Genomic DNA, 27,049 nt, shown 5'->3' on the forward strand with positions numbered 1-27,049 from the left:
CGAAGACGGTCATCTAAAAGTGTAAGTATGCTCTTTCGATTAGACAATTAATGTGGGTTTTAACTTTAAAAAATATACGTTCCTTTTTAAGAGAGACAAAAAAGGCTTTCCTTACATACAATTTTAACAGAATACTTCAAAACTTAAAGTGCAATTTGTGGTACTTTAGAAACGAACGCAGTCAGAAAAAAAAAATCAGAAATTCATACACTTAAGGTATCACTGACACTTGCTTAGTTAAATGTCCTTGGTGTCTTTTTAAAGATTAATCTGAAGAGACCGATTAAAAGTGCCGAGCAAAACAGACACGTTTATCAACTGACTTTCAGAAATTAAATTCTGTTCTAACACCAAAGGTTCTTTCTTTGTCAGAAGGTATGTTGAATATCAAATTTATAAATTAATCGATATGCTTTACTTACTTTACATAACTGTATACTTTAACAACTTGCATGATAGTGTATTTATAGAAGTAAGCAATTAATATAGTAAATCAATACCACACAATCTGTTCTGCAACAACAGATTCTGAAATTGCGGGTGATCAGCAGTTTGTACATTACATAATTGCGCATTTAACACAGGTGGTAATGAAATTTTACGTTTATCGCATAACGATATTTGCAAAAGCGTCGATCTCAGTTCTTAAGCGATAGGGTTTTCTGCAGTGAATCAGTTCGACTCCCTCTTTCAGTAATTTAATTAGTTGAAGGCAGTTTTTGTGCGTCTGCAGCGACACGCCTCAACTAAGCGATCGTCCATTCAGAACGCTCGTTATGCACCGACGGGCGGTGTTCGTACGCCCTTCATGACACGCCCACTCGGAGCGATTGTCCAATCAGATCGCGCAGTACAAGGCAGAGGGCGAATCTGCTCGCTCACTCGGCGAGTGGCTGCCTTTGCTCTCACCTTCTCTTACCGTCTAAGTAAAGTGCACGAAATAGCACATGATCTACGTCTGATTTCGCGTTTCTTTATATACTGGATGCTGTACCAGGACTATTCGCATTTTGTGTGCAGGATTTACAATCAGATCTGCTTTAATCAAAGTAGAAGCAAACAGCTGCGGGTTCTTTTTCTCTGAAGGAGTTTTCCTTTTCTCATCACTGACACTTTTCAAGATATCACTGACTGAGCATTTAGTTCCTTTAGTTCCTCAAGCAAAGAACGGGGAGTCTTCACATATTTGGGAGTCTGCGCGGGACAACTTTAAACCTATAATCCTGAATTTGAAATCGTGCCTGTAAGGAACATCTGACAAATATTTTGTTTTGTAATTTTCTTCGCAATCTGAACGGTTGGCTGACATTTTTTAACAAGACCGGCATTGGTTTTTGTGAATGAAATGAAATAAATATAAAGCGCGGAGTACTGTGATGCAGTGGATACTATTAACATGCTCTGATATTTCTCCCCAGCGTTAACAGGGCCAGGTCTGGACATTTTGCTTTTGTTTTTGCATGGAAGTCTAAGCAAATGTACGCATTTGTGGGAGCTTCAGCAAGTGCGCGATTGTTGCTGTGAAAGCATTAACTCAGCGTGATCGAGCTGGATTCGCTGCTGGAAGCTCGATATCGACTTCCTTTACATTATAAACTTCATGAACCGAGGGGGACTTGATAAACTACCATTAGATTGCATTCAGCTTCCGTCGCTGACACTGTGACTCTTAGTAAAGGACCGTGACCAGAAATCGCACTATATAGATTGCACTGACAGCAAACGAGGTGGTGCGCAAGTGGAATACACACATTTCTATTGGCGTTTTGATCGACAGCTGTGCTACCCCAAACTCATCTAAATGGTTTCTGCCTCTTAATCAAAGTTGGTTTTGAGCGCTGTACGAAAAGAAAAAGCAGTTTCAGAACAGGATCGCAACGAAGAGCTGAAGTGATGTTGCATGTGGAGATGTTTGTGTTCTTCTTTCTGATGCTGTGGATGTGTGTATTTAGCCAGGATCCCAGCTCTAAGGTGGTGGCTGATCGTTATGCGGTATACTGGAACAGCACCAATCCCAGGTAAGTCAGGGGCATGGCTAAAGGGAGGCCTGCGATATAATGAAATCACGTCCTAAAGGGGTTAGGTGGATAGATGAGCAAGAAATCGAGACAAATGGTTTAATTTATGTATTCATAATATAACAATGTTATCGATACCGACTGTCGCTTATGCAGTGTCGCACGTTTTTCTCCAAAGACATTTTAATGTGGGCAGTCGCTCAGAAAGGTTTGTTTGGATGCCTCCAAGTACTGTCTTATGTCCAAGTCGGGTTAAGCAGAATATCGGAAATAACTAATTCCTTCTAATTTTACAAACATGCTAAAAGGTGCTAAAATAAAATTAATCCATAAACAACATAGGACAAATGCTATAAAAAATGTTGGAAATGTTATTTTTGAGCTTTCCGATGCAGGATTTGCATGTGGCAACATTTGGAAGACGTTTGTCGTCCTTTAAAAGACTTCTCCAGATTTACATAAAGTTGTCAAACCTATTTCGTTTTGGCACCAAGTTCAGATACTTGCTACCTGTTGAACAATCCTGACCGTTTTTAATTGGCGCAATTAACATCACGCCCCCAGTCTCTTTTCTCTTAAGTACATGACCTTCCATTTCCCCCGTAGTTTAATGTATTTTGTTTGTGAGAAAAAACATAATTGTTGTAGAGTTTTTGAGGAGCTTTATTTTTGAGTACGCATGTTACTAACGTGAAAAGCTTAAAACAACAAAACATACAAATACATTTAGTAAAGCTCTGTAAACAGAGTAAACACATTGTTCAATAATGACGTTATAGGTTTAAGTCCATAGATACAGATGTAATTAACCTAATAAAATAAAGTTTATACAGCAAGTAACGTTAACAGGGTAGCCAAAGGGCTCTCCACTACCATAACTTTATCAAGCCTTTTAAACAGTATAACAAGTTCTTCAATGTGACAAACCCAAAGGATACTGAACAACAGGCTGATACAAAAGCAAGATTCTCGACGAGAAGAAACGACAGGTAGTGTCCACGTTAGCATTATTATGAAATGTCGTCAAACACAAATATCTGATATCTTGAAGATGGAAAGTATCTAATCGGTGAAAGTGTTAAGGAAACGAAAGAGAAACTCACGACTGGTGAGCGTGTATTGGTGATGCGACCACACCTTCGATCACACAGGTCCTTCTTCCGTTTCATTCATTCTGTGAGTTGAAAGGCTGCGTTGAGGGTATTTTTTTAGTTAAGCAGTGGTGTCCATTGTAACTCTTTGTTAGGAATAATGTATCCGTTTTTTTTTATTACGGCGCATTGAAATCTGTCAGCATCTAAATATCAGTGCGATTCTTTGTTGAAATTAAAAAAACGGCCTGACTGTATTTTGTCGGTGTATTTACCATACACTGCTAATGCCAGTACTTTTGGTGATTTCTCAATTGTATGGACTTAACAGAGGCTATTGTTTTATGGTTCTTCGAGAAATGTGGAAAACGCCGTTGAGTGTGGGTATTGCCACACCTGCGTGACACACATTCACCGGCATTTAAAACATGGCGCGCTTCATAAAAACCTGTTCGGTCTGAATTTCCTTCGCACAACCCGTTCTTTTCAAAACTGGCAGTATGAATGTAGTGAACGAGAGCTTTTCGGTTTATTAGGTTTAAAGCGGGGTTTGATTCGCCCATCATATATGCCAAGGTAAACTATGCCCACATTTGCGGACGTTGCCGTGGCATACATGATCGCCTGCACAGCATTTTAACTGATTGCACGTCAAAATAAAATCGGCCAAAGACCATTTGTCCGAAACGTTTAACGCGTGTGCTGGGTGTATTCTCCCCAATCTCCGCTATATTTACACCATATTGTTAACATGACATTAAAACGCGTTGTTTCTATGATGATGCCCAATTGAGTGGGTACCTCGGTGTTCAGCTGACACTGCACCAACAGGTTCACGTAAAACTTTACTCTAAGAGAGCTTAAACATTCATTTTCAATGTTAAAGAGACCGTGAGCTTTATTCTCCACTAAATATATCTATAATATCTTATCTAAACGAAGAAACTCGAGGGCAAGAATGACGTCTGGTCATGTATTCCACAGTTCTCCATAATGCACACTGGAGAAGAGAGAGACTCCCAATCGTTCGTCCGAAAACATCACATACTAATCACGTTTTTCAACACATTTGCCATAGTCACACACAAGAGTTGCTGAATACATGACATCCTTCTTATTGCTGTGTCCGCATTTTCCCAGTACTGTGGGGAGTTGAATGTATTCTAGTAAAATACTGGTTGTCTTATCAGTTGTTAATTCACCTGCGGCAGAAACAAAATGCAAAGTATAGATTATGAACATATAAAGAATGTAAGATATTATTATGTCTATTATCAATCTCCTGGAAAAGAACGTTTATAACAAATTGCCGCATCATAATTTATTGTTGCGCACACACACGTTTTGCTGTAGAAAGAGTGGATTAAGCTAGTATTGTAAGAGTTAAAGTAGTTGCAGCTTTTAGCGAACATCTTCTGAGTAGCAATTGCGTGTTTTTTGAAAACTTTATAGGTGTTAAGTATATGCGAGCTTAAAGATACATATAAACAGTACACATACTGTATATTGTAAGTATATACTGTATGTATATATATATATATATATATATATATATATATATATATATATATATATATATATATATATATATATATATATATATATATATATATATATACTACACCAATGTTTAAATATGAATAAAATATCCTCATTATGACAGGCAATACAAGAATTCAATCAACTGAAACTGATAACTTAAAATATTAACTTGATCTCACAAAAAGAACAAATAAATAAAATTTGTTCACCTATAACAGTTAAAACGTTAAAGTTAATCCTGTATGCAAGAGCATGCAAGATTAATATTTTCAAAAGTTTAAGGTATGGAGACTAAAACAGCAAAAACTATACTTGAAAAACAGCAGTAGCGAAGGACAAATTTGAAATCACATGAACAAATACCTATGTTGACAATAGGGAATCCTTAGTGTATGTTTACAAATTTGCAAAACTGAAAAGTTAACTGTGACAGAAATGAACTTTTCACATATTAATAAATTGTCTTTTTTTGCCATTCTAAGATGTCTCCAAAAGTTTAAGTTGCACTGCGTTATTTTTCCTAATTGAAAATGTTTCCAATTTAATAGTTAACATAAACCTTTCTTTTAAGACCAAACAAGTACACTTTGACTTAATTGATGTATTTACATAAAGTGAATTGATTTGACAGTTTTACACCTCATACATGGTAACAGAGATTTTTATAGACTAGCACACTGCAACCAAGTTTGCTTAGTGTCATATGGCACATGCCGGAAAAAGCCACGATATTTAAGAAAAGAGTCTGAAAGTAGTTCAAATGATCATTCATTTTGTGAATTGGAAGCTTGGATTGAAGGTCTTGTGTAGTTAAACAATAGGAACTGAAATTTTTGCTGACTTACTGTAGTACAAAGTTCAAAACATTTTTGTTTGACTAAAAAAAAGAAACATTTTCATTGTATAACTCATGATTTGTTAGCTGAACATTTTTGGTTAAATCAGTAATTGTGTTGAGGTGCCAAATTCCAGTTCTTTCTGCCACTTGTCCACCTTGGACTTAATGTAATTTGTTTTCTTTCTTGCATCTTTTGTGCAGTTTCAAGCTATAAAACATTTTCCTCTTACACAAACATAAAAAGAAAATCTTTATTAGAGATGAACAGTATGTCAGCTTGACATACAGACTTTCAAATTGACTGGCAAGGGGGCTTAGAAGCACTGTTCTGTGAAAGAAAAGATTTAATCCAGATGTGCTGACATTTCATTGCAGCCGTCAGAAGTAAAGAGCTAATGTAATCAGCATTCCTCAGCTAAAACTAAATCTTGACGAATTTTTAAATATTAGAGCTAGAGATAGTCAATCCGTACATTTACTCATCCACAAAAACAATGTTAATTTGCTTTGTAAAAGATTTCATGTGTGTGACTTATCACATCTAGTTTTGCACTCACTATAAAATGTTACTTATGCTATTAAAGTTGTCCATGTAGGCATACTAATGAAAAAGTGTGTCTTTTTCTCTATTTACTTTTTAAAATTATTACTTAGGTTTTACATATTATACAATTTTGAGTGTGGGGAGAAGGACTGTTGAAATGTTTTGTATCGCTCTTAGATATCTATCCAAGGGTGGCTCTTTCTGTTATCATAGGCTGTGTACTCTTTATCTTTAATATCTTTAATATCTTTTTCTGACCTGCTTAATCTAGATATGAGTTGTGGGTAGTCAGCGTCTATCCAAGCATAAAGAGATACAGTAACCCCAACGTGGACTCTTCAGGTCTTCACAGGGCAGCTGAAATACAGATATATCCACTAAAACGTTTTGCAGAGGCTATGGTTTCCCTGAGTGAGTCTGTTGTGGCTTTAGATGACAAAGAGGACACTTAAAAGATGCCTACACAAACATGGATGAACATGCAGATAAAACACAGAATCGAATCGGAAAGTTTTGCAAGCCGGCAGTGCTACCAGCAATTTTACTGTACTGTTTAGTTTGTTATAGACCATATGCAAAAAACAAAATGTCCAGGTATTCTGGTTGGCGTACGCAGTTTACAGTATGTTTATTATTGAAACTTGAATAGTAAATAATGTTGAAATTACCTTATTACTCTTATTTCTATTGTGATGTTCCAGTGTAAAATTAGTTCCTGTAATGGGTTAAATAGTCACAAAAAAATCAAGTCAATTTTAAATTTAATCCAGCAGCAATTTTACCTGGAAATTTTAGTATGTTCCAGTTGCTACTCTCTGCTAAGTTTTTAAGCAGTTAATTACTTTGTTGCACTAGTACTTAAAAAACGTACCTGCTTGCAGGGGTGTTCATTACAATAAAGGAATAGAATTTACCAAAGTCCCTTTGGGAGAGCAGCTAGTTAAAGGGTTAATTGTTCTCTTGAATTTCTCCCTATTGAAACTTGCAAATGCCCTTAATGAAGGGATTGCTTTGCAGCCCGCCCATCAACCTTGTTTCCTGTTAGTGAGGTACAGATAAAGATGAGCCTCTCTCTGCTTTCCCCCTGTTGCTATGCACCCAGCAGTCACACTGCTTCATGCCGGGCTGAGAAAAATGAATGAATACAATTAGTACTTTAGGAACCTAGCCCCAGCTGGGTCCTCTGGTGAGAGAGACACTCACAGAGAGCAGGCCTTCTTTACCAAATAAGCCAAAAGCTAAAACAAGAACCGATGGTGTCTGTAAGGGACGGTTTCATTTTCACACTGCCGAAACACTCTTACAGTTAGGTCGACTTGACAAGATTTTAACTCACTCCTTGCTGACATTATAGAGTTGAGAAGTAGGAAGAGGAAAGTATGCAGTCTTACCTTGTTCTAGATAGTTTTTTTTGTCCAACTGTTTCATGGGTAAAAGCCTGACAGACCTTTAGATGATTCAGCTTAACACTGATAGCAAGCAGCTGGTGACCTTTTTCTAGAGACCTGTTTTTAGTTTACTGGTGTAAGATTTGAGTTTTTTTTTGTCATTAGAAAGGTTTTTAGATTTCTTTAGAAATATTGGTAAACCTGTATTGAAAGCTATTATTTCATGTATTTGTCTTTTATTAGAAGTAAAAACATTTCCCGTATCTCCTAGAATAAAGGCACATTGTCTGTAGTAAGTCCTAAATATTTATTAGAATAAAATGTAATACATTTTTCACCTTAGTAAAGGGCTTGTTAAAGTGTGATGGCATTAGAAATAATCTTTTCCCAGGTAGTGGAAATGTTTATATAGGATAGATAGACATTTATTTAGAAGTAACATTTCAGGATCTTAAAAATATAGTCACATTTTATGAAACTATGTTAGTAATTTAACATTTAATGAAATTATAGGAGCCTTCTAGACTGTATAACTATTGAAAGAATCTAAAAAAAACCCTACTGTCTTCATTTTTATTGTTTTGTAGTATGGGCCTAATAAGGTATTAGAGCGGATATTGAGTATGAGACAGAATACAAAAGCAGTAGCATGCTTAATGTTTTTTAGTCCTTTCATTTGCTTAACTTAAATTGACAAAATGTGTGTATGTGTCTCTTTTACTGTTTATGGGGCAATATTATGATTATTAGGAAACAAGGGCTGGCTACGGTCATTTGTTTAAGACCTAAATCCTCTCTCCAATTCGCCCTTTGACATTTTTTTAGCACTCTTTCCTTTTTTCTCTTGTTTTTCTTTTTTCTTTTTATTTAACTTCTCATTCATCCTGGAACATAACTTAAGCGTCTGTTTGATTTTGGAGTAATGTACTACAAGAGTCACTGATTACAAGAGGCCAGTAGTAGTTGAAGTATTCTTTCCCCATAGTCAAGTTGTGCATGTGAGAAGTAAGCGAAACAGCAGAAATACAGAAATGCAGTCGCCAAAGTGAAAGCAATAATTTTCATTCAGTCTGAACAGAATGTGTTGAAGCTGAATAAATGAATATATAAATACATACATACATAAGTAGTGTACCAGTGACCATTCTTTGAAATATACACATCCTTGACGATTTATTGTTCAAATGGAGATAGTGCCCTTCATATGTGAGGTTATGAAGTGTACTTGCCTACATGATCAGTTAAAAAATAACGTTTTTAAATTATTCTCTAATCAGGAGGTGTAAGCGGAGAACCAGACCTAGAAGGACACCAGTGTTTCCATAGATAAGTTCCATTCTGACTGTGTTGTGACAACTGATCCTTAATAATGCCATGAACAAGTTCCTAATTAGCTCTGTTCTGTTTACATTATTAGGAAGCAAACCCAAATAAATAAATAAAAGCAGAAGTGGTCCAGCATTTATTTCCATATGTGAGAAGGTTTGATGTAGGATTAGCTTTACATGAGCAGCCATTGTAAAAGAGAAAATGGCGTTTTGCTGGTTCAATCACTTCAGTATAACTGCTGGTACATTGGGTATTTATTGTACAGTAGAATTCAGAGTTAAGTTGTCAGTTTTTAAGTAAAAATTTTCAATTTCTGCCAAATGTTTGTCTTTTATTTTTAAAATAAATGGCTTACTTTATGTTTTGGATCATGCAAAAATGTGACTTGTAGGTTCCAACTTTATTTGTACTTTTTGCCACAAAGCATGAAATCTTGTTTTAATGCCATATAGTGCTTTGCAGCACCATCTCTACATTATATAGAATATTTGTTTAACATATTGGTCAATTCATACTGTTTTGGTCAAGAAAAATAATGTATTTGGATTGTTAAATTTAATAGTCAGTTAACTCCTTAGATTGTGGCGGCCCAAGATCCCACATTTTTCCCATTTTATCTGTATGATTTTTTAGAGATTAGCAGTTCATTATGTATTGGCCTTTCTAAAAAGTGGAAATGCTCTCATATTTTCCGTAGGCACCCGTTTAAATATTCCCCCAAAAGCATGTCACATTACATATTTTTCTTTTACGTTTCGCCTAAATTACAGCTTTTTAAAAAATTCTGTGACTCGCCTGTGTTTGTTTTGGCATGCCCCATTTGGCAGATTTTCAGCTTTTGCAGAATGCATGGCTGCATAATTAGAAAACAAATTCCTTGCAGAAAAATGACAGCTGCAGAGGATTTCTTGCTTTCAATGAAAATAACCAACTTGATGAAGGTATCAGTTTTTGAGTGGCGATATGTGAGCTTGAAGAATTTAAAGACTTTATTTTCTTATAATAAAGGAAAGAACACCTTTGTAATAGAAACTTAAGAATTTTATATACAGATTTAGATTGTCTGTGAATTACTGAAATAAAATGACTTTGTATATTCATGTTATTTTATTTCATTAAAATGGTATTGTAGGAAATATTTCTGCTTTTGCCTATAACACGTCAGCATTACTTTCACAAAAATGGCCTAAATCTAGACTTAAAACATAATAGTGGTTTCATAGTTACGCATGTTCTGTGTGGAATATTTGGGGTCATTTCACTAACTATACCCAGCGCTTCTCGGCCCATGGCGGGTGGTGATGTTTGTATGATATCCTGTCAATGTCATCTTTCTGCCCCTCACAACTATACAACCACGGCCAGCTCAGTACAGCTTCTGGGACTTTCCAACTTCAGTCGGGATTTGAATTGCTTATGTTATGTCTCACTTTTCAGCTGCGGGCACAGCATTTTAATGGAGTGAGCCACTGGGGAGCCCCAAAATTGATTTATTTCACATTCATTATTTGTTTCGTGATGTAGCACAGACTGACATTTCCATTTTGCATTGTCTCCACACATGTTAATAATAGATTAATGCTTCCCTAAGTAGTGTGTATGGCAGGCTACCTAGATGTAGTAAATAATGACTTGTAGCCTTAAAAGGTATGGAACAAATTTTTATGGAGCGGGATGGTGCATTTTTTACCTTTTCACTTTTACTCATGTTCACATTTCTACCTGCTAGTTTTAAATAATTTGTGCTCCACCTTAAATCTGTACTGTATTTATATATTTATATCAGTATTTATATACAGTCATCATTGACACTAGTTATTAAAATTTTATCCATTAAAGTATAAAGTGAAACACAGTAAATTCTATTTATTAACACATAATGCTGCTTAATATTTTGTTCTGTATCACTAGAGTTTTACACCTTGTTTTTGTACTTTTCTCCTCCTCCTCCCACCTTTAAGGAGTTTCACTTGATACATGACCCTTATTCTGTCATGCTCCTCTATGAAAAAACATGCTTCTCTTGGAAAAGGGGACCTTTCACATTTCTTCAGAGTGCTTGCTGTGACACAAATTTGGGTTTTGACCCTAATTTTTAGAACCCAAGGATGTAAGTTAATAATCACAATTGTGTTTTTGAAGCTCAGGAATTATGAAGAAATATTGTATTTATGTTTCTTGGGAAGTCTCATTAAATACATCTGGAACTGTGGTCAATTCTGTTTCTTATTATAAAATGTATAACATGTGACTAGAATACATTTTTTTATTTTTGAATGCATCCATCCTTATTATACTGTTTTAATTTTCTAATCTTGACAATACATGTCCTTACACTCTTTGCTGATGTACACCATCTCTCTCTCTCTATATATATATATATATCCATCCATCCATCCATTTTCTAACCCGCTGAATCCGAATAGGGTCACGGGGGTCTGCCGGAGCCAATCCCAGCCAACACAGGGCACAAGGCAGGAACCAATCCTGGGCAGTGTGCCAGCCTACCGCAGGACACACACAAACACACCCACACACCAATCACACACTAGGGCCAATTCAGAATCGCCAATCCACCTAACTATATATATATATAGAAACACACACACCAGAGGAACACAGAAACATTAAAAAACATTTTAATCACAGTCATATGTTATGTTTTTTAAGTCTTAAATTTAACTGCAAATAACTTGATTCACAATACTATTTGTTATACGAAGAAGGAAATATCTGAGTTTTTTAAGCAGCACAGGTATGCTTTGAAAAGACATCTATCATATTTATTTTTTACACCTCATGTAACTTTTCCAGACTTGCTGATTTTTTTTTTTCATTTTATCTTTTGTGCCTGGTTTATGGTTTTAACTTCTATATGATTTTGTGGACTCTTTATTTTGCATATCCCAATTGCTTAACCTGTTCAATTTTTTTTTTTGGTAAGAAAAGCCGTCAGCCTCTCACGACTCCCTGCTGTTAAGTTCCGCTTGGAAGGAGCCCACTAAACAGCCGCATCAAACTGCAGTAAATATTGACGGGGTCTCTGAGCTCAGCCCTTCTCAAAGCCGGCACTGCTAACTTGAAAGGCTCCCATTGTTCCGATCTTAGTCAGCACTCCATAGTTGGGGCCAAAAGTATGCATGTGTTAAAGGAGAAGAAAGAGAGAGGGGAAATTAAACAGGGAACACAGTTGAACTTGTAAATGCTCAATGTGGAGGGAAAGGAAACCTACAAAGAAGGGCAAAGGCTTACGCCGTTCAACAGAAACTTTGAAGGGCACAGAGAAAAACATTGGCTGCCCTCTCCTCCAGCTTGGAGTTAAAGATACATGTATCTGCTTGTCCTTCTTAGCACTTGGCTTTGTAGGTGCTGTTTTAAAAGACAGGCACTGTTAAGGTTTATGAGTCAAGATATCCTGGAGAGAGGCAGTCTACACTCCCATTCCTTAGTTGTTTCACAGTATTTATGCAATTAATTACAGAATTTTTAAAAAAAGTCTGAAACCTAAAAGGCATTTTTTTCAGTAATTCTGTACTTAACATACATTAAAGAACCTAGAGCAAGTCATGGTAATTATTTGTTGCAATTGCATAATTATATAGTCTAACAAAATGATAGGCTGGTAGAGTTGGCTTCTTCCTCCTAATTTATTGATATGTCACTGTGCTGAAGAGTAGGCATGAGAAATAACAACACATTGTAATGTGAATGCTTTGTGTTTAATTATGTAGGTCTGTCTGGTTACATAAAGTTTATCTTTTTGTAAGTAATGAGTAAATTACAGCTGTTTTTTCACTTAGTATACTAGTGCTAGCAAGCATATTTGGTGTCTTATAGTTAAGACTGTTGTTTTAGGTGTTGTACATATTGTTTCCCTGTTCTTCCAAGAATGTAGAATAGATACACTAAAAACTCTTAAAACAAACTCTTTAAAAGTGCAAATAAAACAAATTCCCACACGAGTCTTTGAGTAATAGAATGCAGATGTGGTAGACTTGTATGGGACAACTACAGTAAGAACTAGAACACCTTCTAGTGTTCCACTAAAGGACATGCCAAGGGCACCTATAAGCATTTGGTTGGCCTAAACATTCACACATCTTTCCCTTCTGCCCTGTTCCAAGTGTTGCACTGAGTTCATGGCTAGTTTAAAGTGTTGCTGTAGGTTAGATTTGCATTTCTGCATCTGGAAACAGAAGAAGTTGCTGGGTGAATATAAGGTTCTCATTACCTAAAATTCCAATAAATTTGTTATCTTGAAGATTCAACGAAAACTTCAGCCCAGAAATAAAGGTAGAAGATGAACAACTCTGATGAACTCGCTAGTAGTCTTGTGAAATTTGCCATCTGTCTTCCTTCTAACGTACCCAGATCAGGTACAATCCTAGAAGTAATGAGTGGAAGATTAGAATGAATCCTTGCTGTGACTCTAGTCCATTATTGAGGTGCCACTCAAAATATTTAGCATTACTAGTGGACATGAATCAAAATCTTTGGCATTTGACAGGAAGCATCACAGAGAGGGAATCTGGGGCAGCAGCTCTACACTTTCCACCATAATAGTAGTAGTTCAATTTTTTATTATTTGCTTTTTCTTTCTAGTAGATCTAGATTAGAGAATAGAAAGAAGCCAAAAAAAGAAAGTTGCGTGGAGCTCCAGTTTCTCCTTATTTTTCTTTTAAGCTCCCACTGAGATTCTTGTGAATAGCTGTAACTGAAAAGTGTCAATAATTTACCAACTTTAAAAATAATTGGTCTCTGTGTTTTCCAAATTGGATTGATCCTAATCAGCATCCTGCACTGGCTGGAACTAGTTCAGAAAATTCCTGCTGCAATTACTTATAGGATTTACAAAAGAAGAGTGAAAGGGCAAGAGGACAACAGAGAATATAACATGCATATAAAGTGTTGAAAACTGATTTTTTTGTCTTTTTTTCAACTTGTGTCATATTTTTCAATAAAGACAAATTCGAACTGCAAAAAAAAAAAAAAAACACTAATAAATTATGGTTGGAGTGCTATGTCAGAACCAAAGCAGTTTTGCTGTTGGAAAGAAGAGAATAACTTACAAATGTTAAACAACTATAAAACTTTGCAACATTTAAAGGCTTAAAATGTCACTAACCCATTGTCTTCTAACACAAAACCCATCCGTTGGGATCTTTCATCCTTCTTGAATGATCAGAAAAACTGCGGGTGCAACAGTGCATAGATATTAATCACTTTAAAGCCTAATGAGATAAATAAGACTTAAGGAGGTTTTAAAACCTCTGTAAACCCTTTGAGCAAACATTGGTCAAATGGTTGCCTGAGCAGTAGGTATTGCTTGTTTCCTTAAAGCATAAACCGAATTCTGAAGTTGTGTGTCATTTTCTTTAGAGTATGCTGATAGGAAGAATAAAGGAAGCAAAAAAGAATGGCACTGATATGTTTTAAAGGTGAAATATCCTGGGAACTGAGGCAGAAAGGCTAAGCTGATAAAATGCTTCTTAGTGGCAGACCTGCTGTCAGAAGGACCTCTGTTTGGATAACCTGCCCTTTAACCAACTCATTCTCTCTGCTCTCTAGCCCACTTCATAAACGGTAGCAGCTGGAAGTCTCTACCTGATAATCACGGATTACAGGCCCCTTAAATTTTTTAATAAGTCTTGGAGTTGGAATGCCTGCAGAGTTTGTCTGTGTGCATTAGGATTCAGTGCTATTGCTGCTTAGTGATGGTTGTTGGTCACTGGCAGCACCATGATGGACCAGATGGTTTAGGCAAAGGCAAAGTTGACTTCTGACATTTTTCTTTTAGTAGCTAAAATGTGATATGCTGAATTGGACTCATGAGTGCAACAGTATGGCAGCCTCAGAGGAGGCAACAACCAGAGCTGCATGTCTTGGCAGACATTTCTAAAACTGCTTTCTTGATGTGACCAAAGTTCTTCATTCACCAAGGAATCCCTTAACAAATATTAAAAATAGACAGATATAGGTGTAAATGGTTTGTTTTTGTTTTAAAATTACCTTACTAAAAATTCTTAAATCTTATAAAATGTTTTGCTTTTTACTGTCATATTTTTGGCTGCTGTGAGTAGTTTTGAAATAAGAAGAAAAAATTGATCAAAAATTTCCCGAGTTTAATTCATGGATCATTTGCAGCAGTGTAATGAGTTCTGTAAATGTAGCAGCTGTGTTTTTTATTGGTTTGCGACTGAGTCAATAGCAACACATTGACTTTACTGAGAGAAGCTCAAGCAGTTTGCCTGTGGTGCCAATTAATGCAGAATTAAACTCTCAGATTCCAGATTAAGTGAATTCCTGTTTATTAATAATTTGATTCCAAATTTACAGATATTTACCTAAGCCTATTTTTTAGTATGTCTATTGTAGAATTTTATTTTTCACTTACGAGCATAATATTCCAAGATGAAAATACTTCTTGGGCACAGCAGCTGTCGTTATTTTGACCCATATGAAAGAGTCATCCAGCAAAATCTGACTGACATTCTGACTTCTATTTCAAAATTCAATTTCTAAAAATTATATCACTGTGCTAATTATACTTTATATTAAATAAGGAATAGCATTTGACATGAAATTTCTCAATTTTTGTGTTTTAATAATAATTCTTTGCATTTATATAGTGCTTTTTTGACAACTCAAAGCGCTCAGCAATTACAGGTTAAGGGCCTTGCTCAAGGGCTCAACAAAGCAGAGTCCCTATTGGCATTTATGGGATTCGAACCGGCAACCTTCTGATTGGCAGTGCAGATCCCTAGCCTGAGAGCCATCACTATGTCCTTTAATGCATTGTAATACACTTAAAACAAAGGACTTTTCCTACAGATGGAAATAAGTCATAACTTTCAAAAGTTCGCAAAGTTTGTAAATTAGGTGTAATGGTTATCTATCTATCTATCTATCTATCTATCTATCTATCTATCTATCTATCTATCTATCTATCTATCTATCTGTTTTACAAGAGGTATAGAGTGGAAATCTCAAGTAAAAGTACATTCTCTATAAACATTCAATTTTATAGGACATTAACTGGTTAAAATAAATAGGAAATTAGGAATATTACATGTCTGTACTCATTTAATTTTTTTTTATGATTACTGCTAAAATGATTCATTGTATATTCATTTTCAGATGCTGTGTATATGCAAAGGCAGCCATGTGTACATTATCATAGCAGAGTTGTAAAAATATACCTCCATTAATAAGGTTACAAAACAGGATAACACAACAGATGCAATGCCAGCCTGTTCCCCCATAACACTTGAGTCTAGAATCAATGCCAGCAGTGTGCAGTAGGTGCAAGACAGAAGACTACTACCATGAAAAAAAATCTACGGTAGCACACACACACATTTTTATATATTTATGTTTATATATATATGTATATATATGTTTATGTATGTTTGTGCGTATATATATACTGTATATACTGTATATATTTATATGTACATCCAAGGAAACAATATATAATAGCTTGCTTCTTGCACTTTTTAAGTATATTGACTACACTGAGTTTTGCAATCAGTGTTTGAAGACACCATACCCCATAAAAACATATGCCAATGAAGGATCACTAGTAAATGATTCCACAAAAGATTGAGAAGAATTTGTGTGGGTAAACAAATAAATTGATGGATGAATTCATACTTTCACCCCAATGTTTCTGTGCCTAAATTTGTAGGCTTTGACATTTTCTGTAACGAAGTCTCATTATTTGTATTTTTAAAACAGTTAATTGCTTATCATGTTGTAACAAAGTTAATGATGGCCCATGCCTTTCAGGTATTAGTATCATAGCTTAGATACATAATTCAGTAAAGTAGTTCTTTTCTAAAAGCTTAAAAATGCAATTCTAGCTGTTATCAAATCAGAAAAACAAAGTGACTTAAGAACTGTATATTATCTTTCCATTGATAACACATCTAAGCATACTTGGAATATAATGTTACTGTATGTCAATCACTATGTAAATAATATAAATCTTATGTGCATTGTTCAAATATATGTCTACCTAAATTTACATATTTTTATTATGTACAGTATAGTAAACATAGGTGTTTCTCAGAAAACATGAGGTTAAAGTTTTAACATGTTTTAAACTTTAGAAATTAAAAATAAAACACCCTATGTAAAATGGTTTAAAATAATATTTGTAATATGATACAATTTTCATCAAAAATCGATTAAATATAAAGCAAATTGTGACATTCATATACAGTATTTTAGTGGTTGTTCTTGGTACAAATAATTTTTTAAAAGAAACAGAGTTTGCTCTTACTCCCTCTGTCTGTGTGGGTTTTCCTCCAGATACTATTAAACAAATTGATGTTTTGAATTTTAATATATTCATGTTTATCCTGGTGCTGAAAGGTGGAAGTAAGAATTTAACTGTACTCTGTGACAGTACTACTTTTACTACTGCTACTACTGTTTTCCTTTCACATCAGAAAAACACGCTAGTTAGGTAAGGCCTGACCTGAGTGTGAGTGCGAGTGTAGGTGAGTCCGTGTGTTGGCCCCATGATGGAGTTGTGCCCAGTCTTGAGCTGTTTCCTGTTATGCACCTGAAATGGCCAAGATATACTCACAATTAGACTAAGCAGTTTATTACAAATGAATACCAGGTTGTATTAAAAAAAAATTCTGATTAGACCTGCACAAGTTAAGGTCGGACTATTCTAGAACACATATTATGCACAGATAAATGCAAAACATGGAAGTCACCAAATTACAATTAAGCTCTCCTAGAGATGATAAACTACTCTGGTTGAATGAATGACAAAGTTTATTGCACAGCTAGGATGTGGTTTGTTCAAAGTAAACAATAAAATGTTGATAAACGGGTACTCTTGGTATTGCATGTAAAGGGATTTAAGCTAACTGGGAGTTTAGGTGATTATAATGTGAAGTTCATCATCATAGATGTACGTGATTAAAACATACCATAGCACCTTAATTTAAAATTAAACAGGTGGGTTTATTTTAGGAAGACATTATTATGAATAGTCCTGTCCTAAGATTTTTGTCTGTGGTAGATTCAAATTTGTTTTTATAGTTTGTTTTATCCCTTAGAACAGCAGTTGTACTTACCACAATTAAGATTAATGTTTTAATGAGCTAAATAAAACATTATACTAATCAATTTAGAATGTTGTATTTTATTGTGTTGGTGGTAGAATGGTTAGCCCTTTTTCCTCATAGATCATGCCTCATGGATTTAAATTACAGCAAGCTAGACATGTGGAAGGAGTTTGACAATTAACCCAGAATCTGTTCAGATATTCTGTATATACTCTGGTGTCCTGCCACACCCCAAAAAACATGTATGTTCAACAGATTGGCAAGTATACTTTAGCATTGTATGGCTGTATTTTGGTATGTATGACTTAGGATGGAGAAGCACCCAACCCAGGTCTAGTTTGTGCGTTGCGCTGGATAGTGTTGGGTTATGTCTCAGTTGCCCATAGTTTTGCAATGTCCTGAGATGGTTTAGAAAGTGGATGAATGGATTTTGTAGTTAGCCCCTGTATTGAGTAACAGCTGCAGTTACGTTAACAGAGCGTTTTTTGTTTATTTAAAATGTTTTAAATTTACTGGAAAAAGAGAAAACAGAGGCACCTAGTAAAGAACTGCAGATACTGAAAAGCAATCATTTAAAGTGTAAAGATGATAGAATTTAAGAAAGTGGGTATTCCTACAAAAGTGTAAGGTTTATTTCTGTTATACACAATGCAATGTCTCATAGATTATATGGCTGCGGAGCATGCTATGACTTCATGGTTGGTCTTGTGTTGGATTATCAGTCTGTAAAGGCAGAGATAGCATTTCCTTGTACTGAATTTGATCACGCTCTGTGCTTCGGGACCAATAAAATATTAAAGGCTGTTTGTGATCTTACAGTTGAGCTGGGCATGCAAACCTTTGCACGCACACGGGGAAAGTGAGATTGATACAGCTATAGCTCCTGTACTATTTTCGCAAATTCCATTCTTTTCCTCAATAATCGACTCAATATTTTCTATAGAGCTTTTGCTAAAAATGTATTTACACTCTTATATTTGTGTTTAACATGTTTTACTGTTTTGTTAAAAAAAAAAAAAAAGAAAAGCGATTTGCCAGTGGAGTTTAAAATTGTGCTGTTTGCCTTTCAGTTACTATTTCATGTTTCACTGAATCATTAATCATCATATTTGTCATATATCCCCATTTTTTCATCATATAGTAAAATTTGTATCAAAGCAAATTTTCAACTTCATTTAAATTTACATTCAGTTTAATTTGTTACATTTTGATCAGTGGAACATGGAATAGTCAATCCTAATATTGTTATTGTTATTGTTATAAAGAAAGGTTCATACATTATATTTTTATTTGACTTTTATATAACTATTAAAATATCGATATAAAGTACTAGATTTACGAGAATAACCTAAGTTGTATTTACTTATATTTTTGAACAATGTATTAACAGATAAATATGCTAGACATCCTCAGAACAATTTTCTTTCTTGCTGCTTACAGTACATTGACAGCATTATAATACCATGAGCTCTGTTTCATATTATTATTAACGAAAAAACTAACCCCAAAGATAAATTGAGATTAAAGAAGATTTATAATGAGTACATGGATTAATGTTACTAATATTATAATGATAAAATATTTAACATGAATGAATACTTTAAATCATCGCTGCTTAGCATGTTTTTTTTTTTATTGCTCAAAACCTTATTTGGGGATAAATCAGCATTTGAATTTTATAGTTCAAGTGACTAATTAAATTAATTAATGAATTATTCTTTTCTATTATGCTTTGTGAAAGATACTATAGTATAGATTGAGTAAAGTGTTGTAGCCGGCCATAGTAGGACTTTACTTGCACAGAGCTTATACTGTAGTACTGGTAAAGAAACATGGCATTCAGGTGCTTAAATTATTTACATGTATAATCGGCCATTATGTTACATCACCCAGCCAAGGTTCTGTTATTCTAGTACATAATTGATGGTGCTCAGAAGTGGAAAAGTTAGAAAAGCAGAAGTAATGCAATGCGAAAGTGCAGTGAAGCGGTTGGAGCTTCCAGCTGGCACAGCCTGTCAACAGTGTATGATTCTGAAGGCACAGGATTGCGTGCGTGAGCCCGCCACACTGGGAGGAGGCATAAAGATCGAATGTAACTGGTCTTGACAAGGAGCTAGGGGCAGAATGCCATTTTCCGCACAAATTAATAAGTAAAATCTGCGCTCATCATGAAAGTCTTACCATCATTGACTAATTCTTAGTTGAGATTTTTAAGATAATTAATAAAAGACCATTAAATAAAATAATGATTTTTTCTGGCTTTATGTGTTTAGTTTAATTTATCTTGTTTTAATGATGTGTGTCGTTACGTTTATCTGCAAGTCATACTGATTCCATCAGAATCTTTGGAAGTAAGATAAAAGCAAAAGTACGCTTTTGAAAATGGCTGCCATGCACAACTCAGCCTGCTGCTTTCGTGTTTGTCATTCAGGCTTTGTAGTTTATTAGTACGGTATCCTGCGGTAAAGACCAGGTTGAGCAAAAATGTACTGTAAGTTTATAATTTTCAGATAACAGTTGTTTACATGTTTAAAAGCAAAAAAACCTCCTTTAAGCTTGTCTAAATTAAGAAAACCAAAAACAGCATAAAGCGATTTTTAGTTAAGTACAGCACAATATATTATAAATCGCTGTAACTGCTGCAGTTTTCTAAACGAAAATTGAAATTTAATTTAAATTCTGCTCCAGTTCTTTGAAAATTAAACATCTTTTGGTGCTTGTAAAATGAAACGTTTTCGGATTAGATTTGTCTTCCTGCCTTTATTTATTCGGAATCTTTTAATTCTTAATATTTCGTTGCAAGTGGTCAACTGAACCTGCAACCTTTACAGTTTTTTTTATTGATATTAGCATTTACCGTATATCAGATTATGAACTCCACCAAAATCTGCCATATATAGGACGAACGTGCACAGCATAATAATGTTCAGGGGTAGAAAAAAACTGCACATGCTCTCTCTGCTTCTACTGCACTGCTTTGTCATTTGTCTTGTTTTTCAAATATGCGTACAAAGGAAACAGAAGATGTCCTTGTATAAATGGATTTCTTAGCTTAAACAGAGCATTATAAAAAAATAATCAGAATTATTTAAAGTAATAAACATTTATAGTCGTAGATGTTGAATATTATTAATTAAGTGTATCTCAAGTATGTTAATCATGGAACATCTTCAACAACAAAAAGTCATAAAACCAATTCATGTCTTTTGTAAGTATTGTTATTATGAGAAATATAGATATTGGAGACTAAACTAAAGTAAGGTGAAAACAAAAAATGGTTAATATTAAGGATATTATGTAATTCTTTTAAAATTTTAACAGAGCCTCTTCTTTATTGTTTACATTAATCCACCAATGTATCCCTAATTTGTATCTTAAAATGTTGTATTCTTATTTTGTTGTCTGTAATACAGTAAGTAAAAAATCTGTACTTTAGGTTTCTTTGTGGAATCACAATATGTTTGAAAGATTAATGTGTTTATTGTGACTTGATTGGTGGGGGAAAAAAAAGCGGGAGAAGTTTGATCCACAGTTGATACTTCTATTGCTTTTGATGAAGCCAGAATAGACTGTGGCTTCAGCAGATCCAGTATTAGACTTTACAGGTTCAGAACATGGATGAATGGTTAGGGGTCACTTTGGGAAGACTGTGTACTTTTCAGTTATCAAAGCCACGAAACATTTTCTACCAACAGCTTTTTCTCATCAATATCTACAGTTAAAAGTATAGGTGGAGTCATGACAGGGATCAATCCATTTACAGCATACATCTTTATCTGTGATTATTTCTTTCTTTTTAGATTTTTCCTATACAAAGCATAGAATCAAACAGTGAAAAGGTGCCTATGTAGGACACATTATTGGCAGGATGACCTGAGGTGGATTACTTTACCAAGATTAAACAGTAGAAAGTGTTTTTATTGCTCGTCACTGGAGAAAAGAAAAGAGGAATACATTAGCATATGTTTCTCATTTCCAAGCCTTGAAAATGCCATTATGAAGCGTGGATGTGACAGACAGACTTGCCCTGAATTGTGTTTGCCAGCCAGGTGGACTGCTTTTTTTCCTTGCTCTTTCACTAATTCGAAGGCTTTCTCAATTAATTTCTCTTAAGAAAGAAATTACAGCGATGATTGTTTATATTTTCTTTGGGTTAACAAATACTGAAGTAAAGTCTTGAGGCTGTGTTTAAAAGCCGGATTAAATAATGCTTTAATTTCTACTTATTTTTTAATCGATATAAAAGCATACTCTGTAGTTAAACTTTGTCCATCTATTATTTTCCTTTGCACTGTAAAGTCAGCATGAAGTAGTAGCTGTAGGAAAAAAAAATCTCATTGTATGATGTAAACACAACCCAAAGGTGCATTTTAACACCATGGTAATCCATAACAATGATGTGCTAACTAATGAATAGAAAGTCCCTTTGTCCAGGCAGCAACAGACTATTGCATCTTAAACCCTTAATTGCTGGGAACGTTTAGGAATATCTATGGTTGTGTTCTTATGTGAGTAGAAGTGTTTCATTTTCAAAAGGGCTTGGCAGTTTTCAGTAAATGTGAAGATACACATGTTTGTTCATTTTTGAAAAATAGGTACATTCTAATTCTGTTTCCTTTAATCTCCTAAAGAAACTGCTTCCCTCCTAAACTAGAAGAACACACAGAATATACCATCACATGCTCCTACAGGCACTACACTCAAACAGGCATTCTCCCTTTTTCTAGGCATTGTCTTATCAGAAAAGACATATTTTTGTTAAAAAATGAAAGGTCAACCATGAAAAACATAACTGAAGGTGAATGATTTGTCTCAAAAGGATGCATACATTTTTAAATTCAACATAAGTTTGTTATATTTTATAAAATGTATTCTAGATACTAGCATGAACTACAGAGGCAGTGTTTATGCATCGATCTGTATGCAAATAGCTCCCTCTGTGATGGCTCTTTTGGTGATAAAGTGCCTAATAATGTTTATTGTTTCAGCATTGTGAGAGTGGATGTTTCATCTACCACCATCAAATTGGAAGGATTGAGATCTGTAATCAATCCATCCTTTGTTTCTTTTAATCTCATCTGCATTTGTTATATTCCTATCACACAAATATTATCATTACTATACACCACTATAAAGAGGCACATTGGAAACAAAGAAAAACACTAAAAGTTTCAGAGTATTTTTTCCTCAGACTTTGCTGATACTTAAAAACTAATTTAAAAGGGCAGTATTTTATGGAAAATGTTTATTCATTCATTGATTCATTTTCTGAACACACTTATTCCAGTACAGGACTTTGATGGTTTGAAATTAGAGGAAAAGAAATGTACATACAATTGCTCTAAATGTGTGATGGTGGTTTGGTGACTTTACACCACAGTTTAAATAAATATTATTCAGAATAAATTTGTGCATTTTATTTATAGAGTCAACATGTACACGATTATTTCAATTAAAATTTTTAGTCAATGTTAGAGTCAGAGTGATAAAAATATAAACAATACAGACACAGCATTTTTACATTTTTTCGACATTATGTAATTGTTTTTTTTTTCAATTTTCTAAAAATAATTTGTTCAATGTCGAAATGTGTGTAATCTGAATTTGTCAATAAATACAGTGCGCTGAAATGATTATCCGAGGGTAGCAGTGCATAGAAATAGTTTGAATCAAACTGAAATGTAATATTTTTTTTTTTCTTTGCAAAAAAGTTTTTTTAAGCTGTTAGATACATTTCATGGAAAATTATAACTTATTCTGCCATGGACACAAAAGGTCATATTAAAAATCATTTTATTGGAAATGTTTGTTTTATCTTTTTATTTTTAAACCTGATATTATTACCTGTTTGTTCAGCAGTGATCTTACATGTTCTCTTCATTGAAATGAGTGTGGTTAGTCTTTGAGGTTAGTAAACTTGTTAATGCTTATATATCATGATATTATGAGCAAACAGACAAAGGACTTGGACGCAAAGCTAGTTAGGTTTCCTTCTTTGTCCGTAGGGTGAAAATTATGTACATAAATAAGATTTTCCACCGTTGTACTAATATGAAAATACCTTGCTTTAGACTATTGCTTGTTTGGTATGCTGTTAAAAAATGCATCTTAGTGCATTATGAATTTTGTCCGGTTAAAAAATTTTGCATTAATAGTTTGGAGTTATTTCTAGGTATTAAGCCATTAATATTTCCATTGTTAGATGGAATTTTATTTATTCTCAGTAAATTTGTCACTCCCTAATTTATTACAGTTGAGCAGTAAATAGTTGACTATAGTATGATTTATGCGTTAACAAATATTTCCAGTCAAAATGCTTTATGTAGTAGAATTTCACTATTTCATTATCCCAATGTAGTGTTATTTACTGCTGCTATATTTAACTTTTTAATTAATGCAGCTTTGTAGATGTGAAGAATTATTTTTATGATTTCTGGTTATATGTTGATTACAAAACTGTATTGGTTCAGTTAAGTCCAAGTGAGTAAAGGTAATGCTTATTTTGGATAGGGTGGAGAAGGATAGGATATTTGTTTTAACATGTCTTGTCCATGTAATTATCTTATAATTATTTCTGTCCCTTTTTTTTCATTATGATAGTTTCCTTTTTGATAATGCAGTTATCGACAACATTTTCATTTAATTTCTTACAGTGTTTGTCCTATATTAAAGATTTACACATTTTTATTGTTCTGTGCAGTTATACTTTGCATACCTTTTTGCCGTTATCCACATTTTAGTTGAACCTTTTAGAAAGTGGTGATTCGCACCCAAGGCGGGTACGAGACACAGTGAATTATGAACCTTTACAACATTCTTCCCATATTCTGCTATCTGTATTTGGCTTGTCATTTTGACTGTTCCGAGTCATTCAAGCATCAAATCTTTCCGTGATTGCTGTTCTTGATTTTGCACGCTACTGGTGTACTGGGATGCACTGATGCTATAAAAAAATCCATCTACCATAGTTTTTTTTTCTTTTAATGTACTAGATTCTGGATCCATTTACGTTTGCTTGACTGGTTAAATGGATATGTTAAAGGGACTTATACTGTATGTGTCTGAGATGTGCTACTTTTTAAATTTCAAAATTTGACCTGAAAAAATGAAAGGAAAGAAACATACTTTTGTTTTCAGTAGAATCTTCCATTTGAGGGTGTGATTTGGCAAATGATCATCATAGGAATAAATTATTTTCCCGAACACTTAGACCGATATTAATAATCGGCATATTTTCATAAATATATTGGTTGGGGTCACCATTATTGCAGCAAAGCATCTAAGGCATTTAGTAGATCAGACACATTATTTTAGAATGGAATGTGAATTTTATTAGGGTGTAAATCTGGAACATAGTGATTTAGGTTTCAAGTTTAAGCATGCCTAGGTAAAAATTGAAACATTGTTGAAGAATAAACAATTTGCAAGAAATTTGTTTGATTTATGTTTATTATAGTAAAGCAATATGAAGTCATAATAATGCACAATAAAAGAAACTTCTTCAAAAGACATTACTAAACAATAAAGGTCATTTTGTATGGTATTTCCTGAACTGATATCTCTGTATGTGAAGACTGTGAATAAGGTATCATAATATACAAGAATTAGATGCATGATGCATTCAAGAGCTGCATGATGTCTAACTATCACAGACAGATAGATGAATGTCCAATGTGTGGAAAACTATATTTGATCCATTTTTCTATGCTCACTGGGTAGAATTTAAATTTACACAGTTGTAAGCGCCCCTTGACTTTGAATTGGATTAGGCTGGTTGGAGTATAATATAGCATAGTATGATATGGCATGGTAGTAAACTACTATTTTTCATGTAATAAGCGGAATATGTCCAAATTTACTGTCAATGTGAAAAGCAAAACTTATTAAAGCTATGTGGTGCCTGATAATTTCCCCTTGGGATTAATAAAGTATCTATCTATCTATCTATCTATCTATCTATCTATCTATCTATCTATCTAATTTGATTTCAATCTGAAAGTCATTTTGATTCCAATTTGTCAATTACTTGTCTATTTATTATGTTGTGGTTACTTTTTAATGTTCAATGATTGCATTCTGAATTTCTAACATCTAATGTCTGACAGAGTTAATGTCTCCTGGTAAAAAGCAATCTATCCCATTTTATTTAAGGTTCTAGTTTTGCATATGTATATGGCATGTTTGGCAAGGGAACCTTGACCTTTAGGTTAAAGGTTTCAAATAATTATTTAAAGTTTGATTAAGTAAATGTCCAACACTGTTATTGTTGAACACAAGTCTGCCAACGGCAGTAATAAAGAACTAGCAAAGTTTACTTAAATTCAGAAAGCTAATTGCCATGTAGTACTTGCTTGACCATTGTTTAACTTAATTAACCTGTGGGACCTTTTCTATTTGAAGAGGTTTCAGGTTTTAAAATGTGCCTATATTTATTTTAAAAGAGATTATTCTTTTTAGAAAGGGTTTCTTGTGTAAAATTCCCTTTTCTGCATTTAGAATATCAGCCATTTCTCCATGTTCATTACTCAGTTATCTTATTCAAGATTGGGATGAGTTTGTACTTAACTGTTGTAAGCTCATGGTATCTTTAAAACTCACCCTTGAAAATGTACTTTCTAAATGTTTATTTTAAATGAACGTTTCTTGTAGACTCATAGCTTTAGATATCTTTCTTATATTTATAACAACATATTTTGAAAAGGGTTTAATGAAAAAATGTTGCACTTTCTCGTTAGTTTCTTTGAAAGTAATGAGGGGTTACGCAATTATTTTATGGTGATCCGCATCAAGTATAGCTGGAATAGAGTTGGTGCACTCCTGGGGATCAGAAGGTTAGATAAACTACCTCTGGATTAAAAAAAAGACATTTGTTCAATGCCACTTTCATTAGCGTCACATTTTATTAAGCTAGTCATTCAGGCATAATGGAAACTTCAAAAGCATGACATGTTTTGTTTTTCAAGATCTGAAAGCAAATTTTAATGATTCCTTATATTTGCAATTAATTATTGTTTTCTGTATAACCACATATATAAATATATTAAAATATTATTATATATATATATTTTATATTGCAGTTGTAAGTACTAGGCAATTGTGCTCTGAACATTTATTTATATATTTTATTTATGGTTATTATTCATAGCGTATATATATATATATATATTTAAATTGTTATGTACATTGCACAGTAAATAGTATATGTTAGTTGAA

At 34.0% G+C, this 27,049-nt stretch overlaps 1 protein-coding gene across 2 annotated transcripts in view; it reads left to right on the forward strand.

The window, feature by feature from the left end:
* The first annotated feature begins 874 nt into the window (after window positions 1-874).
* The window catches only part of efna5b (ephrin-A5b), a 245,279-nt gene continuing 219,104 nt past the window's right edge, over window positions 875-27,049 (forward strand). For both annotated transcript variants that reach the window (XM_039758879.1, XM_039758880.1), the window contains exon 1: window positions 875-2,018. In XM_039758879.1, coding sequence (XP_039614813.1) covers window positions 1,894-2,018 — 125 coding nt within the window. In that variant the 5' untranslated portion in view covers window positions 875-1,893. The remainder of the gene's footprint in view (window positions 2,019-27,049) is intronic.

The sequence above is a fragment of the Polypterus senegalus genome, chromosome 7 (assembly GCF_016835505.1).
Source record: "Polypterus senegalus isolate Bchr_013 chromosome 7, ASM1683550v1, whole genome shotgun sequence".
NCBI lineage: Eukaryota > Metazoa > Chordata > Cladistia > Polypteriformes > Polypteridae > Polypterus > Polypterus senegalus.